This window comes from Molothrus ater, chromosome 20 (assembly GCF_012460135.2).
Source record: "Molothrus ater isolate BHLD 08-10-18 breed brown headed cowbird chromosome 20, BPBGC_Mater_1.1, whole genome shotgun sequence".
Taxonomy (NCBI): Eukaryota; Metazoa; Chordata; class Aves; order Passeriformes; family Icteridae; genus Molothrus; species Molothrus ater.
The window spans coordinates 7,510,986-7,526,429 of record NC_050497.2 but is presented as its reverse complement, the minus strand read 5'-3'; the positions used below and the strand labels follow the sequence as shown (position 1 = coordinate 7,526,429).

The following is a 15,444-nucleotide window of genomic DNA, read 5'->3' as shown; positions in this document are numbered from 1 at the left end:
ACTGGGACTCTGGGTTTTGCCAGGATAAAGCATTGCTAGGGTAGCCTTGGTCTGTTTTTTCTCTTTAATACCTGATGTTACCAGAGTTTCTCCTGGCTGGAGATGAAGCACCCTCCATTTCCCCACCCAGGAAGCCAAATTTTGTGAAATCCTGACCATCTCTTGCACTTCTGTTCCTGTTTTCCTGAGCTTTCTGGGGAGGCAGTTCCATGAGGAGTTTAAGTTAATTCCTCATGTTAAACATTGAGTATCCCAGTAGTGTCAGTGCAGTGACCTGAGTGTTTTGAGTGAGGCTTGGCTGGGTTGGGGCTGAGTAGCTGCAGGCATCCAGCTTCCAGCAGAACTGCATGGTTCAGATTTTCCCTGAAGAAAACAAGCCCAACAAAACCCCACACTGCTGCATTGCTGTTGACAGAAATACAGTCCTAGGGAAGAAAAAAAATAGAAACAAAGGAAGATGGATTGAACCTTAAAAATAGCAGCCTGTCGTTTCAAAGAGGAGGCTGAGAGCATGAGACAGATTTCATTTCTATAAAAGATTTATAATTAAAAAAAGGTTAGTTGAATAGAGGAAAAACTGATCCAGAGATTCACATGTATCAAGCAACACCTGGATAAAAGGAACAGGGCACAGAGCCTCAACAAAGCTTTTTAATTTCTACCTCATCCCTTCAGGTAACAAATTTGATTTGATTTTTGTGTTTTTTAAAAAAGGAATGATATTGTAGCAGCCAGCTAGTCGATGAAGGCTGTGGAAGTGAAGTCTTTAATTCCCAGATCTGTATATTAATATAATTTAACCAAAGATATAGTTGCCAGTGTTAGAACGCAGTGCAAATTACCTAAAGCCCTGGGAGACTTCTGTGTGTCCAGAAGGCGAAATCTCAGCTGTCCTGAGAGCTGTGTCCAAGAGCAAGGACCTGCAGGGAGCAATTAGATTGCTCACAGCATCTTACTCACACCTCTAGCCAGTAGAAACTTTGCCAGAGGGCACAGGTATAAACACTAGAGTGGGCTTTGGTTGTTGGGTTTTTTCCAGTTAAACTGCTGAGGGCTCATTTCTGAGCAGTATCTCTGTGCTTGTTCATTTTTTCCAGGAAAGAGAGGAAGGGGGGGGAAAGAATAGGGGGAGGTTAAAGGGAGGGAAATGTGTCACCCTTTATCAGATCTTGCAAATGGCTGGGCAGTTTTGATTCCCAGTGAGGTAAATGAGAGGCAGTGCTAAATTTGGGGGGTCTTTAAGGAACATTTTCATGGTGTCTGGTAGTTGGACAGGGGAAGAGAGTTGCTACCTGTATCATAGACTGCTGAAAGCACTCCCTCCTCTCTCTCTTAGATTTATTCTACCCTGTAACCAGCTATGATTTGCTTTAATCCAAACAAAGCAATTTAGCCCAATTCCAAATTGGCATCAGCTGTTTTTTGTTTTGTGATTTTTCTCCCAAATGCAGAACAGGCAGCTCCCTGCTCCATGTGGGCAGTCCTGGGCGCTCTTTGGTGTGAGATTTGATTAGATTCGAGTTTTTGTTTTTTTTTAAATTAGGGGAAGCGAACAGGTTTCTGTATAGAAATAAAATGTAAAAGGCAGAGAGAGACACTGAGATGGGGAAAACTGTCCTATTATCTGAAAGTTGGCCAACATGTCACATCCACATGTCAAAAAACCGCCGCGGCTGAGGGGCTGAGTGATGGTTCGGGGGATGAGGCGTGCTACAAACAGCCCAGTTCCTCGGGAGGTGCAGCCTGTGGGGTGTGCCTTTTGTTCCAGGTGAGCGGGCTGGGTGTGTGCTTTCTAATTAACATCCTGTTAATTGCTCTTTTTCCCCCTTCCTGAAGTACAACGCTCCGGCATCACCTGCGGAATACATCCACCGGATCGGGAGGACGGCGCGCATCGGCTGCCGCGGGAGCAGCCTGCTCGTGCTGGCTCCTTCAGAGGCAGAATATGTCAGCTTGCTGGCTTCTCACAAGATTAAGTGAGTCAGAAACGCCAACAAAAGTTTCAGCTCATCCTTGCTAATTAACCTTCCGTGGCACTTTCAGCGGGACTGTGTCTCGTGCAGGTTTTAATAAGAATTTATTAATTCTCGTGATCCAGGCCTGGCCCCAGACTAGCAAAAGGAGAAGAGGGAAGTGTGTGAAAATCATCAGCCTGGCAGGTTGTGCATGAGTGAGTGTGTGTGGTGAGGGGCAGGGATAGTCAGAGATCCTTTGCACTCCATTGTTTTCTCTCTGGCCCTGGGTTCAAATCTATGACAAATCTTGTGACTGTGTGGAGATCACAAGTCAAACGAGCCTGTCAGATGGTCCCTGGCCCTCTGCCTGCATGGCACCATATTGTCAGAGACTGTGCTGGCCCTTTGGGAGAGATCTGGGGGAGAAATTGCTGGGGAGCTGTGGGTGATATCTGCAGTTAGTTGACCGAGATGCGTTGTTTAAGTGGCTTGTGACAGGAACAGGAGAAGCTTTGGCAAGTGGTGAGAGCCCGGTGTGGTCCTGGAAGGCACAAAGGGAGGGTGGACTCTTGCAGACCCAAAGTGGGGTGTGCTTCCAAGCCTGCCTGGCTCTGACTTGGATTTGGGAGTAGCAGCAAGGAGAGCAGGCCAGGCTCAGTAAGAACCAGCCCAGTGTGCAGTCAGGTACCTGATGGCTGACACATGATGAGATTTTAGTCCAGCCCTGCTTTCACAATGATCTTTTTGTAGAGAAAACCCACAACTGGCTGCTCAGCATCTCTAGGCAGGATCTCCAGCCTCCTCAGCAGCCAGCTGGGTGTTTGTGCCTCCCCTTGCTCCCTGCTCTGCTGTCTCTCAGCGTTTGAGAACGTCAGCAGAGTCCCTTCAGTGTTGTGGCAGTGTTGATGGAGCCCTGTAAACTCATGCACAAATTAGTTCCCTTTTATTTCTTGTGTTTCTGTCGGGTGGAGCTGCTTGGAATCGAATTTGGTTTTGCATCCTTGAAACAAACAAATGTTGGCAGTAAATACAGGCTTATTCTAGGCTGTGAGCCATTTAGTGGTCTAACAAAGAGCCATCCATCATCCCAGGTAACTATCTATTAAGCAGACACCAGCAAGACATGGAAGGCTAAGCTGACAGGGTTTTTTTTCATGTAACAAACAGCACTGACATTTAAAGGTGAAATCCCACATAATTGTGAATTTTTAACTCCAAGTAGAAAGTTCTATTTTTCTATTTTATAATATTTTGGTAGTGTTAGAGGAAGGAGAGAGAAATTTCCTTCCTTTTTATTTTAAATGTTAATGCTTTTATCCAATGTTGTTGTTTTTTAACAAGTTTGGGGAAGTGTCACTCAGGCTGGTAATTATGTCTGCTAAGCAGACCTGTTGTTGAGCTGGCCGTGGTCTTCAGGAATCTTGAAGACTCTGAATAAGCAGGGGGAGATTTATGTGAATTTATTTTTCCTTTGCTTTTCAGAGCCAGATGACACTGGGGATTGCCTTTTCTTGTTTTGCTTGTTTGTTTTACATTCTGCAGATGAAGGACTTGCCAGAAATGAGTGTAATTTGCCTTCCTTGACCCCCATCCTCAGAGGAAAGGCAGCGAGTGCCTGCCGGGCACGGGGCAATCCAAGCTCTCTGCTCTTCCCACACAGAGGATGAGGAGAAGGGGCACTGGGACAGAGCAGGGAGCTGATGAATTACTGAGAAGATGCAGGAAGGCAGCTTGAAGCTCAAGGCAGCAAGTGCCATCAGCACAAATTGCCGTTACCCTTCATAAACAGAGCATTATGGTGATAATCCTGACAATTTAATTCAGTGTGAGGGTGAAAGACAGCGTGTGTTGGACTGTCACCGAGCCTCTTAAGCACTGCTCATTTCTGTTCCTTTACCCTAAATCTTTTTGCCCTCTGACTTGGTCTGCACAAGTTACTGGAGTTTGCTTTTTTTTTCTTTTTTTTCCCCATTCTTAGCTTAATTTTTAAATCTCTCAGGTTTTTGTCGAGGATGAGTGTGTGTTGTGAATCTTTCTTTTTTTTTTTTAATTTGTTGGGGTTTTTTTTTTTTCCTTTTTTAAATGAAGTTCCCGCTGGGTTTATTGAAATGTAAATACTTCATAAAATATGTATTTTGAAGAAGACAAAGCATGAGATGTGTCCCTGCAGCCTTCAGCTGGTGTAAATGAGCAATGCTCTGCTGGTTTACAGGGGATGAGGATCCGACCCAGAGTTTTTTCCTAAACCCCTCCACCCACCCCAGCATGCATGGGAGTAAGTCCAGGAATGTTGAGAGTCGGAAGTAATGAGAGCAGACATGGCTTTGTTCCTGGATGAAAATCCACTTCGGAATTAGAGATGACTGCCTTTGAAATTGGAAATCGCTTGCAATTAATTTTCACCGGTACCTGAAGCCTCTCCTTGGCTTCCAGTGTGGAAAAGCAGCGTTAGCCTTTGCCAAAACGATCTCACTTTGGCTCTGCTGAGATCAGTAATTCCTGTTGGGGCTCAGCAAAGCTGCCTCCTCTCTCTGCAACTTTCAGGTTGGGCTTTGCGTAGCTGGAAGTTGTGGCTGCTCTGCCCAGCTGTAAATGTGGATGTGCAGGCACGTGCACACTCATGTTTTCTCTCCATTCCCTCTTTAAAAAAAAAAAAAAAAAAGGGTAGACTCCAAAATGTTCTGTCTCAGCTCCAAGCAAAACTAACAGATTTCCCTTCAAAGGGAGGAGGCAACAAGCAGAAGAAATGCGAGGTTTTGGTTTTGTTTTTTTTTCCTTTATGTCTCTTCAGCTGCAATCTCGCAGCGCCTGCCTCGACAGCTATCAGATAATTTCTTTATCTGCTAACAGCAGCCTAACTAATTTATAAAGGAGGAGGCATCACCGTGAAGGCACGAGTCGTTTCCCTCCCTGCTCCAGTCGTTTCCCTCCCTGCTCGGGGGTTGTGCTGTTCCCCTCCCTGCTCCCTGCTGTGAACCCAGTTCTGGTATCTGTTGCTGGCGACACGCCAGGGGAGGGGAGGACCCAACTCCGACAAATCAATGTCAAAGGTTTGACATTTTCATTCATAGCCGTGTCAAAGCAACCTTTGCAGGGGGAAGGGGGAGGTCTGCTTTCCTCTTGCTTAAGTGGTTACCATTTATGTTTTAATTTGCTGTTATACTTTTCAAAACCAGACAGAGGAACCCTCGGTTGTCATTTTATGCTCCATTTCCCTTTCTCCCCCATCACTGCCCAGCCTGTCTCTGCATCCTCTGTGAAGGAATCTGTGCATGGGGTGGCCCAGCTGCACATGGGGGGGCTGCTCTCCCTTGTAGGGTGTCCTGTGGCCACTCTGGCCCATCCCTTCCAGGCTGGATGGCTGTTCCTCTGCACCTTCTCCTTGCCTTCTGCTGTGATGCTGAGTTGGCTGAGGCTGAAAAGGCAGGTTGCAAAAGTAAAGGTTTTGTTGCTTTAGCTCGGAAGGATGGGGAGCAGGTGAGGATCACAATATCCTGTCAAACACTGTGGCAGAAATTCATCCATTCCTGCTAGCCAGATGGTAGAGAGCTTGGAGTGAAAAGAAGAAGATATCCTTGTTGTTTTAATTTCTTTCTGTACTTTACAAATTGAAGAATAGCAGCAATACTTCCTTTCAGAAACCACAGGCAGCTTTCTGACCAGCTGAGATTCAGGAATCTGAGAACTGTTGGACCCCAAAGATTTCTCTCTTCCTTAGATTGGTTTAATCCCAAGTGAACTCCTTGGCTTCTTTTCTAGACATAACCTTTGCCCATTACTGAAAATCTGGGCCCACAGACCTCAGCTTTTATGCTCTGAGTAATTCCCTTGGAAATGGGACCCAGTTTGGATGCAGCTGTAATATTAATGGCCTGGAGCTGCACAGCTGTTCTGTGCTGTCACCTGGGGTGTGTGTGCCCCTTAGGACAGTGTTAAAGAGGACAAAGAATTTCTAGTGTCCTGTAAATGCACCTTTAAGCAGGACTGCTCACTTGGAAATGAAGCAGGTTTCTAAGCATTTCCATATCTGGGCCATAGCAGGACCCAGCAGTGTCATGCAAGCAGGACTGGAGAATAAATCATCTGGTTGAGCCTACAGGAGGAATGTGAGTCGACAGAATGAAAATAAATGCCCAGTGTGAAGCCTGGCTAGGACAGCTGAATGAGTCTCCTGTATTTAAAAAAAAAATGCTGTGGAGTCCCTAATGGGCTGGGCTTTGGCTTTGCACTTCAGATGAGAGGGGAGGTGAGTTCTCAGAGCAGGAAAGGAAATCAAACTGTGTGTCTGGTGTCAGAGGTGGCTTTTGAGGCTATAAATGAATTGGAGGGTGAGTTTGTCCATTGGGAAGTGCCTGTGAGCTCTGACCTGAGTGAGGTAGCCAGGAGCTGGAATCACACAGGATCCTGTGGGGAAGAAATGTGACCAGAGGGATGGAAGTTGAAGTTGCAGGGGAATTGGCTGATGGGGAAAGTTCCTCAGGGTTTTGTTGTTACCCTCTGGGCTTGAGTGACTATGAGAAGGAGGAGCTGTGTCTTTGCACAGCTTTAGTTTCAGCTCTTTGGTGTTGTGAGTGTGGTCATTATTCATGTGTAAACATGAAAATACCATCCTTTGAGTGAGGGTTGAGCACTGTGTCTCATTCCAGAGACTCTGGGAGCTAAACTGGAGGAGACAAGATGTGGCTGGAGTAGCAAAGTGGATCAGGTGTTTCCAGCCTGTGAGTGCCTCACTCAGTCTCTTTCTCACAGTTACACAACCAACCTGCTCCTGCCCATGGCATTCAGTGAAAAAAGAAATGTTGGACAATCCCTGGGTTCAAGGTGGAGGTTGCAGATCTTATTCTTTATAGTTACAAAACAAATTTACAGGAAGCATTAATGTTATGAGCTGCTTCAGCTCTGTCTTGAGTTTCTTTTGGTGAAAAGAATAACCAGGTGCTTCCCAATTGTCTTGGTGCTTCTCAGTGCAAGGAAAGAAAAATTATGAAAATCATGGAAGTGAATCCAATTTATTTCTTTAATCAGTTCCTCTTGGTCGAGAGCCAAGGAGGCTTTCAGTGGATGGAAAGTCCACCCTCAGTTATTTTGATTCTCTGCTACAATTGGAGTGTGTGTGTTGTTGGCTTAAAACAGTGACAAAATGGTGGGTGAAACTGTGTCTCTGTGCCATGGAAGCAGGGGTTGGGATTTTACAGTAGTTCCACTTCCAGGGGTGATGAGGGAGTGTCTGGACTAAGACCTTGTGTATATCAGGAATAAATTCCCAAGCTGAACTGTGAATCTCAATTGTTTTGCTCTCCATTACCAGTCTGTGGCTCGTTCCAGGCTGTGTTTCAAAGCAGGAGAAACAGTAATTTTTTGTCTTTGTTGCCCCAGTGTTTCAGAGCTGAAGATGGAGAAGGTGTTAGCCACCCTGATGAAAGATGATCGCTTCAAGGTGCACAGACCAGGAAACAAGGTGAGTTCCTCTGCTGCTCTGGAATTGCTCCAGTTTTCACTTGCCAGTCCAACATCACAAGTGTGCCTGCCTCAGTGTCTGTCTTTATATCCATGATGTCAGACAGTGTTAATAATTATAGAACTACCTTATATCACAATTTTTCAGTCTTTTGTTGTTCCCAGAAAGCAGTTGTTTGCTAACTGTTCAGCAAATATCTTTGTAACAGGCAGGGAAGGTTTCTGGATGCAAAAGCTCTGTGTTTCTTCATGAACAATGTTTCTGTTTTTCCTGTGTTTCTGCACTAAAATCCTGTTGGAGATGACAAATGGCTCTCAACTTCTCTGAAGAAACGAGGAAAATGCATTTGGTGATGTGTTACATCAGGGTTTTTATCATCTGTAATTTACTTGGAGCCTAAAACAAAGCTGCCTGGGTTGACAGGCACCTTTTTATTGACTTGGGCAAGCCTTGGGTCTGCCTTCAAGTTGCTAATTCACAGAATTCACTCATTTGCAATTGATGTCTTGGGTGTTGCTGCGCTCTGGCAAATTAAATCCTGCAAGAACCTGCATTTTGAATGGAAGTCAAGAATGTGTCAAGCATGATGCAGCACACACTCTTTTCTTCCCTCTTGTTGCTGTTTTGCCTGCCTGTGCCTTTGTTACCCCGTGTCTGAGGCTCCTCGTTCCCGGTGCTGGCTGGTGGGGCTGTGGTGTTCCTGGGAAAGATGTTCAGTGTTCTGCCCCTCACACACAGCCAGGTCTGAGCTCTGCTGAGATGCAGCTCTGTTTAAAGCTCTCTCCCATCACTGGTTTTGGCTGAAATCAGCCTGTAATGCCTGTGTTTTAAATGGCTGGGTCATTCCTACGATATCACCTCCTAACAAAGTTGTGCTTTGTTAGTGCAGAAATTATTTTAAGTAATTCCATGTATAAATACTTTCTTTTTGTCCCAAATATGCTTATAGGGAGAGTGACTTCAGATTTCCTTTGAAGACTTTTTCAACAATTCCATTTGTGCAGCAATTGTACTTTAAATTTGTTACTGACTTGGGACAGATTATTCACTGTTCCAGATGTGGAGATGAGTGTTATTTCATGGGACATGGGCAAAAAAGAGAACATGTTTTGTTCCAGGAAACTTCAATTTAAGTTTTGAAAAGCAGCAGGAGAAAATCCCTTTTTAGCAACAAAAACCTAACCAAACCTGTTTGGTATTTCTACCATGCTTCCAAATTGTCAAATGCCCTGCACATTTAAGCACAGAATTTTTTAAATACACATCTTTTGGCTTTCTTCCTTTCCTTCCAAAAAGCTCTAAACCCAGCCCCTCTTTGAAAGGAGCAGTTGCTGGTTTGGGCAGTGCCAGGTGCTGCACAGAAGGACTTGGTTCCTTTTGCTTTCAAAGGTGGGATTAAATTCCTCTTTTCCCTCTGACATCAAAGCAAGTGGGGTTTTGCTGTTGACTTCACTGGAGCTGAGATCCATCCACTGTGGTTGTAGGATGGTTTTAATCTCTCTCAGGAACTTAGAAATACAGAATAACCAGTTTTTATGTGACTCAGTCTGAAAGAACTGGGATTTAAGAAAAGAGTTTCTCTTCCTGGGAAAAACCCTGTATCATTTAATGGGGATGGAATTACAGCAGTTCTGTCGATATGAAACAGATTCCTTCAGGAATGACTTGAAAAATATATTAATGCAATCAAGGACTTGTTGTGTTTGTTAGCTCCATGTTTATATTGCCATGGAGACTCTGAGTGGTCAGCTCAGAAGCTGCAGGGGCATTTCCCAATTTTCAGGAGAGTTAATCTCTATTAAATTCCCTAAATTAGCCACAGGGACAGTACAATGAGCTGAGAGTGCAGTGGGACAGGGGGGTTGAGGAGGTGGCAGGAGGAGCTGAACCTGATCCTGTTGGGATGTTGCCATTGGAGGGAGGTTCAGCTCTGCTCTCACTCTCTCTGTGCTCTGAGTCATGTATATATTATAGTCCTGCACACAGGAACCTCATTATGATGCTCTTCAGTTCTCATTGCCTCAACTCAAGTCCATTATAAGTACCACGTTGGAACATGTATTTTTTGGGCTTCTGTGTGCAGCCAGGGAGCAAGCTGAAGTGCCTGTAAAATGTATATTTTATATTTAGGTATATGAAATATATATGTGGCTATGTCTGGGCGTGTGAATGTTCACCTGCCTACAAAGAGAATAAATTTGATCTTTCAACTTTTATGGAGGGGGGCAAGGGGGACTTGGTGAGTTCTAGAGAAGGTGTGTGGAGGTTAGTAAAAAGTTGTTATTAAAACAAAATCCTTCATTTTGTTTTGAAGTATAATGGAAGCAGGAGATGTTACAGCCAGCCTTTTTGGTGGGTTTCCCCATCTTTCTTTTTTTTTTTACCTGTTTTAAGAATGAACTTTTCTACCTCAGTCTCGTCTTACTGTGTTTCAATTTTTTTTTGCATTATCATGTTCTCTTAATGAAATCAGAAGTTTTCAGTACTTATCCCAACCTCTCAAACCTAAAACCTGCCATCTTCATCACGGGAAGTTTCCTTTTTCTGACAGAAATCCATGAATCTTTTCCTGGTGGAGTTGGCATTTTTGGGACTTAGCCTGATGTCTCAAACTGGTGAAATAGCATTGCACTTTGACTTTTTTCTCTTGCATTTCTTCTTTTAGCTTATAAATAATGTTGTTGTCCACACTCATTATGCCTGTGGTTTGGGATCTGCCAGAACAGGATTTTAAGGAATCACAAAGCAGAAAAAGTTCTCCTATCCCACTGTTTCTCTGTGATGGCAGCAGTGCTGCTTGTTTAACAGAGGGATGGGGATGCAGATCAAGCAAACCTCTGGGGTAGGCTTTTATCTTTGGGGTCTTGGAAAAATGTGTAAGGTCTCAAATTAATTGTCCTGCTCATCCAAACCAGGATTAAAGCTTGCCTGTGTGAGTAAAGCACATGGAATGGCTTCCATGCCCTTCCAGTAGCAGTGATTTATTTGATCTGTCCAGACACTCAGTCATGGGCAGGTTTTATTTTCACAGCTTGCCTCTGAGTCAGTTTTAAATTTAGATTTTTTATTATTGGGGTGGGGTTTTTTTGTTTTTTAGCTGAACCTCCCTGGAAGACAGGAATCAAACACAGGTTTTTTTCATGCCCATTAGGGTGCAATTTTAAAATGAGTTCTGTCTCAAGGGTCTGAAGGGGATAAAAGACAAAGTGGAGATGGGAGGAGGGGAGAAGCTGTTTTTCAGGGACATTATGTTTCCTGTCATTTGCTTTTTTTTTATTTATATCTCTTGCACTGACCTCACACTTTGGAAATTATGCACCTAGCTTTTTATCCCTCATTTTTGTCTTACTTTTTTTTTTTTTTATTTTCCCCCAGCACCAGGAAGAAGAGATGCCTCATTTTGAAACCTAAAGGGGGGAATAAGAAAAGTCCTTTGTAATATATTGCCATATTATCACTAAATCCCCTGACAGTTGTGACACAGAAGCAAGTCACCTGTCACTTAAGCTTGAGGTCTCTTTAATTTTCTCCTGGAATTCGCACCAGGCTGTCTTTAATTTGAGGCCTTTATTGGAATTCTGAAACCTTTCTGCCTCCCTGGTGCTCAGATCTATTCTGAGTGCTGTTACAGAATGTATACAATAACCAACACAGGGATTCAGAGGGGGCTGAAGCACTGTTTATTTAACACTCTGGAGGGATTTTCGTGCTTATTCGGTCCTGGCTACCCAGCTTTCAATATCGCTTTGACAACCGTTATGCCCTTCTCATTAATTTTAAACAGTTAAAACACAGGAAAAAGAGAAAAAGTTTTCATTATTAAAGTGCTTTACTTTTTAATAACAGAGGATTCTGTCCGCCAGGGGAAAGGGCAAACCTCACTAATTTCACATTCATATTAAAAAGCGCTGGGAAGGTGACACTTGGTGCTGCCAGGAGGCTGAACAAAAGGAAACTGCCGGGGGCCGGGAGGAGCAGGCGGGGCCAGAAAGTTTTGTGTTTCACGGAGGTGGAAAGTCGGTGGTGACAACAAGGAGTGGCCACTCGGGGGTCGCTGAACCTCTGCAGAGCTCTTGGATGGGGATGGTGTCAGCTTCAGGGCACACCTGAAGTCAGAGGAACCTGTGAAAGGAATGTCCAGAGAAGGTGAGGAAGGGTCCAGAGAGTGAATTATGTGAGGAGCAGCTGAGAGAACTGGCTGAGCCTGGAGGAAAAGAGGTTCAGGGAAGAGAACTCACAGACAGGTGGGGGTCAGGACCTGCTTCCAAGGAACAAGGACAGGAGGAGAGGACACAGCCTCAAGCTGTGCCAGGAGAGGTTCAGGTGCAGCATCAGGAAGAATTTCTTCACTGCAAGGGTGGTCAAGCACTGGAATGGGCTGCCCAGGAAGGTGGTGGAGTCTCCATCCCTGGAGGTGTTCAGGAAAAACTGGATGTGGCACTCAGTGCCATGGCTTGGTTGACAAGGTGATGATCAGTCCAAGTTTGGACTCGATGATCCTGGAGGTGTTTTCTGACCTGAAGGATGCTGTGATTCTGTGAGATGGGTCATGAGCCTTTCTTGAGGGGATTGGGAGACAGCAGAGAACAGAAATCTGGGAGAGTTGATGAGTTCAAACAGCCAGGCTGTCCTTGGAGGTGCAGTCCAGGCAGTGAGTGAGCAGGAGCTGCAGCCCCAGGTGTGTTTGCTTTGCTGAGGAATTACCTGGAATTTTGGAAGCTGCAGGATCCTGAGTTTCAGAGAAGGCACAGTGCAAATTTAAACTACATCTGAGGTCTGTCTCTGGGCACATTTGCAGTTGGGTACAGAGTGGCACACGTGGGACAGGAGAGCATTTTGTGTCAGGTGCTGGCAGCCCCCAGGGTCCCTGGGGTTTGTTTGTGGTGTCAGTGGGATGTGGCTGCTCTGGCCTGGCAGCAGTGCAGAGGGAAGAGGGGTTTGCAGCATTAGCATGCAGATCTGGCAGAGAGGAGCAGCAGGATTGCTGCCTTGGCACAGGGCTCCTCCAGAATCCCAGGAGCTGGGTGTTTGTATTCAGTCAGCCCTGCTGGGGTGAGGGGTCTGACCACTACCAAGTTGCTGCCTTGGATCTGGCACTCTCCCACTTGGATGCTGGTTCCTGCCTTGAGTCACACTGGAGAGCTGTGGCCCTTTTCTGGGAGAGGTGCACATCCATGGATGCTTGGCTTTGCACTTTGCTGTCAGCTTTCCATCAAAAATTCCACTTGTTTTCTGCTCCACATTTCCTTTCTCTGCCTGGATCCCTCAGAGAGGGAGAGAGCCTCTCTTCTCCTCCCAGTAACAGCTTGCTCCCAGGAATGTTTGTTTTCCATTTCCTGAAGTGCATCCCACAGTCTGATCCCAGGAAAGCTGGAACACGTGCAAAATTGCCCTTTTGGCCTGAGGAAGTTTATTCTGTCATGCCTTTGGTGCAAGGGGCTTGTCCTGCTCTAGAGGAGCCAAGTGATGGCACTTCCAGTCAAATATGATGTGTTGGCAGTCAGGAAACTTCATGTAGAAATCCATGCTGGAATTGATGAGAAGTTCATTTGGTTGCCTTTGTTCACAGCTGCTGAATTTGTCTCTTCTCTGGAGCTTGGGGGTGGTTGTGGATCTCATGGTCTCCTGCCCTGGGTGTTTTGGGGAAGGGCACAGGGGAGCTTGCAGCATCACTCTGAAACTGTTAGTGTAGGGTCTGGGGGGAGTTATTCCAAATAATTCTAATGGAAATTGGCAGTGGGATCTGGCCTGTTGTACCTGGAAGCAAAACAAAAAAAAAAAAAAAAAAAAAAAAAAAAGGGAAGGGAAAAGAAAAACAAGGGAAAAAGGTAGGTGATAGATGTTAGAAAACACAAAATTAAAACTGATTTGTTCTCCCCACCACACGGCGCTCACTGGCTGCTCTGACTTTAACATCTTTATCTGGATTTTTTTTTTTTCCTCTAGTAATATTGAGAGGATTACCTTTGTTGGCCCCTGGGTAGTTGCTGTGTGATTTTACTGTTATTAAATCTATTGTAAACTGCTTCATTATTCCTGACTCAAATTCTCTCTTTCCTCTAATCCTCCTGCCTCCCTGGTAGAAATCCTGTGGCAAGAACCCTCAGGAAGTCCGGGAGAGGGCCACAGTTCTGCAGACAAAATTTGAAAATCTCGTCCACTCCAGTGAGGGGACTGTCCAGTGGGCCAAGAAAGGTCAGTGATTTCCTCCCACTTATCCCACAAGGGCTCAGAGGAGCTGCCAAGGTTTTCTTCTGGGGCACAGCATCAGGGAAAAGACCTGGAAGAAACATTTTGGGGCTGCTGGGCTCTGCAGGGGGCTGAGGCAGGCCCAGAAGGCTTTGTGGTGATATTAAATGTTAATTTCTGGTGTTCCCATATTATGTGCAAATGAGATTTAGTCTTGGCTTTCAGTGGGACTCACATCCAAGGGTTTTGACCCAATCACAGGAGTGAGTGGGTTGTGCTGGGAAGGGGATGGGTGACTTCCTCACATCCTGCTGCAATTCCCATCAGATGCCTCCAGTTCACCCCAGGGGTGAATTTGAAGCCAGAAAAGCAACATGCAACCCTGACCAGTAAAAGATCTTGGATTGGAGCTGGTTGTGTGGGATGGGAGATAAAAGAGAGAGGGGCAACAACTCAAAAAGGCAGGGAGAATAAAAAGTGGGATGGACTTGGTAATTGTAGCTGTGTGCAAGTCTGGGGTTTGATGTGCCATCTTTTCCAAACAGTTGTCACTGAGCAGTGTAAGAGACTCTGCCCTTCTTCCTTTCAGTTTGGAAAATCAAGAGGAAAACAGATTTGGGAGAAGGATTAAAATCTTGCTGGGGATGTGGTAGGAAAAGAAACACCAAACTGACAGGAGCCATAAAGGTGGTGCAGGGTAGGCACTGTGGAGGTCAGGCCCCAGAGCTCCTGGGCAATTACTGGGAATTTGACTGAGAGTTACTGAGACAATCCACAGAATGCAAACACTTTATGAAAGAGACTGAGCCATTCTAACTCACAGTATTTAGGACTGGAGCCTTTCCCCTTGTTTTGAGTCTCCTCTTCCCACATCTCCCTTCCTGATTGTTTTCTTTTGTGCCTCATTTCTCTGAGTCAAGCCCTGCTCTCTAAGCTTGTATAGAAGTTATTTCAGTTCTGCAGCATTTCCAGTTTAAGATGAATTTTAATTTCATTTAAAATTAATTTTAATTTCATAATTAATTTAATTTCCAGTTTAAGATGAATTTTAATTCAACCAGTGAGATGAATTTGAATGGTCTGCATCATTCCTGTCTACCATTCTGTGTACCTGCTGTGTGCACCTGCATACAGATGTGGGACAGGTGAAATCACCTGAAATCACCTTCCAAGGGGTCCAAAACCATATGGGGAAATTGCTCTTGGAGTTGTACAATGTTTGGAGAAACTGGAGAAGGAGAGGCTCTTCTCAAGATAAAAGTTCAGCATGAAAATTGTTCAGGAGGTCAAAGGTGCTGTTTTTTTCTGAAAGCTGTACTCCCTTCTCAGGTGATGACACAATCCAGTGTACCTCCTGTGACTGTCTGCTTACCCCAATTGTTCTGCATGCTTTTGGTTATGTGTGGCTGTATTGAGGGGCAAAGAATTTGAAATTCTGCTGTTTCACTCTTTGCTCTCCCCCCTCCACTGCACATCCCTGGGCTGGAATCTCACCCCACCTCCAGCAGTTGCAGTGCTGATTTCAGTTCCTTGGGGTTTTCAAACACCTTCCTCCTGCAGTGAAAGTGTTGGACTTGCTACACAAGCAGCTTGCACCCATTTTCAGGTGTGTGGTGCAGTTTTGTAGCTGCTCTTTTAAATCCACAATCTCAAAACATCTGACTGAAACAATCATAATCCTTCATTCTGCATGGATGAGCTTCTTGCTGCTTCCCCCCTGGGATTTCTTGTACCCCATGCAAACTTCTAACCTGAAATGCCTGTGACAGGAACAACCAGAGAATAGCTCTGGTCACACCTAAAAAACCTTTGTGGTTCCTCTCTACCCAGGGTCACTGTGCA

At 45.1% G+C, this 15,444-nt stretch overlaps 1 protein-coding gene across 3 annotated transcripts in view; it reads left to right on the top strand.

Moving 5' to 3' along the window:
• The window catches only part of DDX31 (DEAD-box helicase 31), a 44,390-nt gene that overhangs the window by 16,129 nt on the left and 12,817 nt on the right, over positions 1 to 15,444 (top strand). For 2 of the 3 annotated variants that reach the window (XM_036394280.2, XM_054516912.1), the window contains 3 exons: positions 1,837 to 1,976; positions 7,332 to 7,413; positions 13,497 to 13,608. In XM_036394280.2, the coding sequence (XP_036250173.2) occupies positions 1,837 to 1,976; positions 7,332 to 7,413; positions 13,497 to 13,608 (334 nt within the window). The remainder of the gene's footprint in view (positions 1 to 1,836; positions 1,977 to 7,331; positions 7,414 to 13,496; positions 13,609 to 15,444) is intronic. The other variant, XR_008508738.1, reaches the window with a different exon arrangement.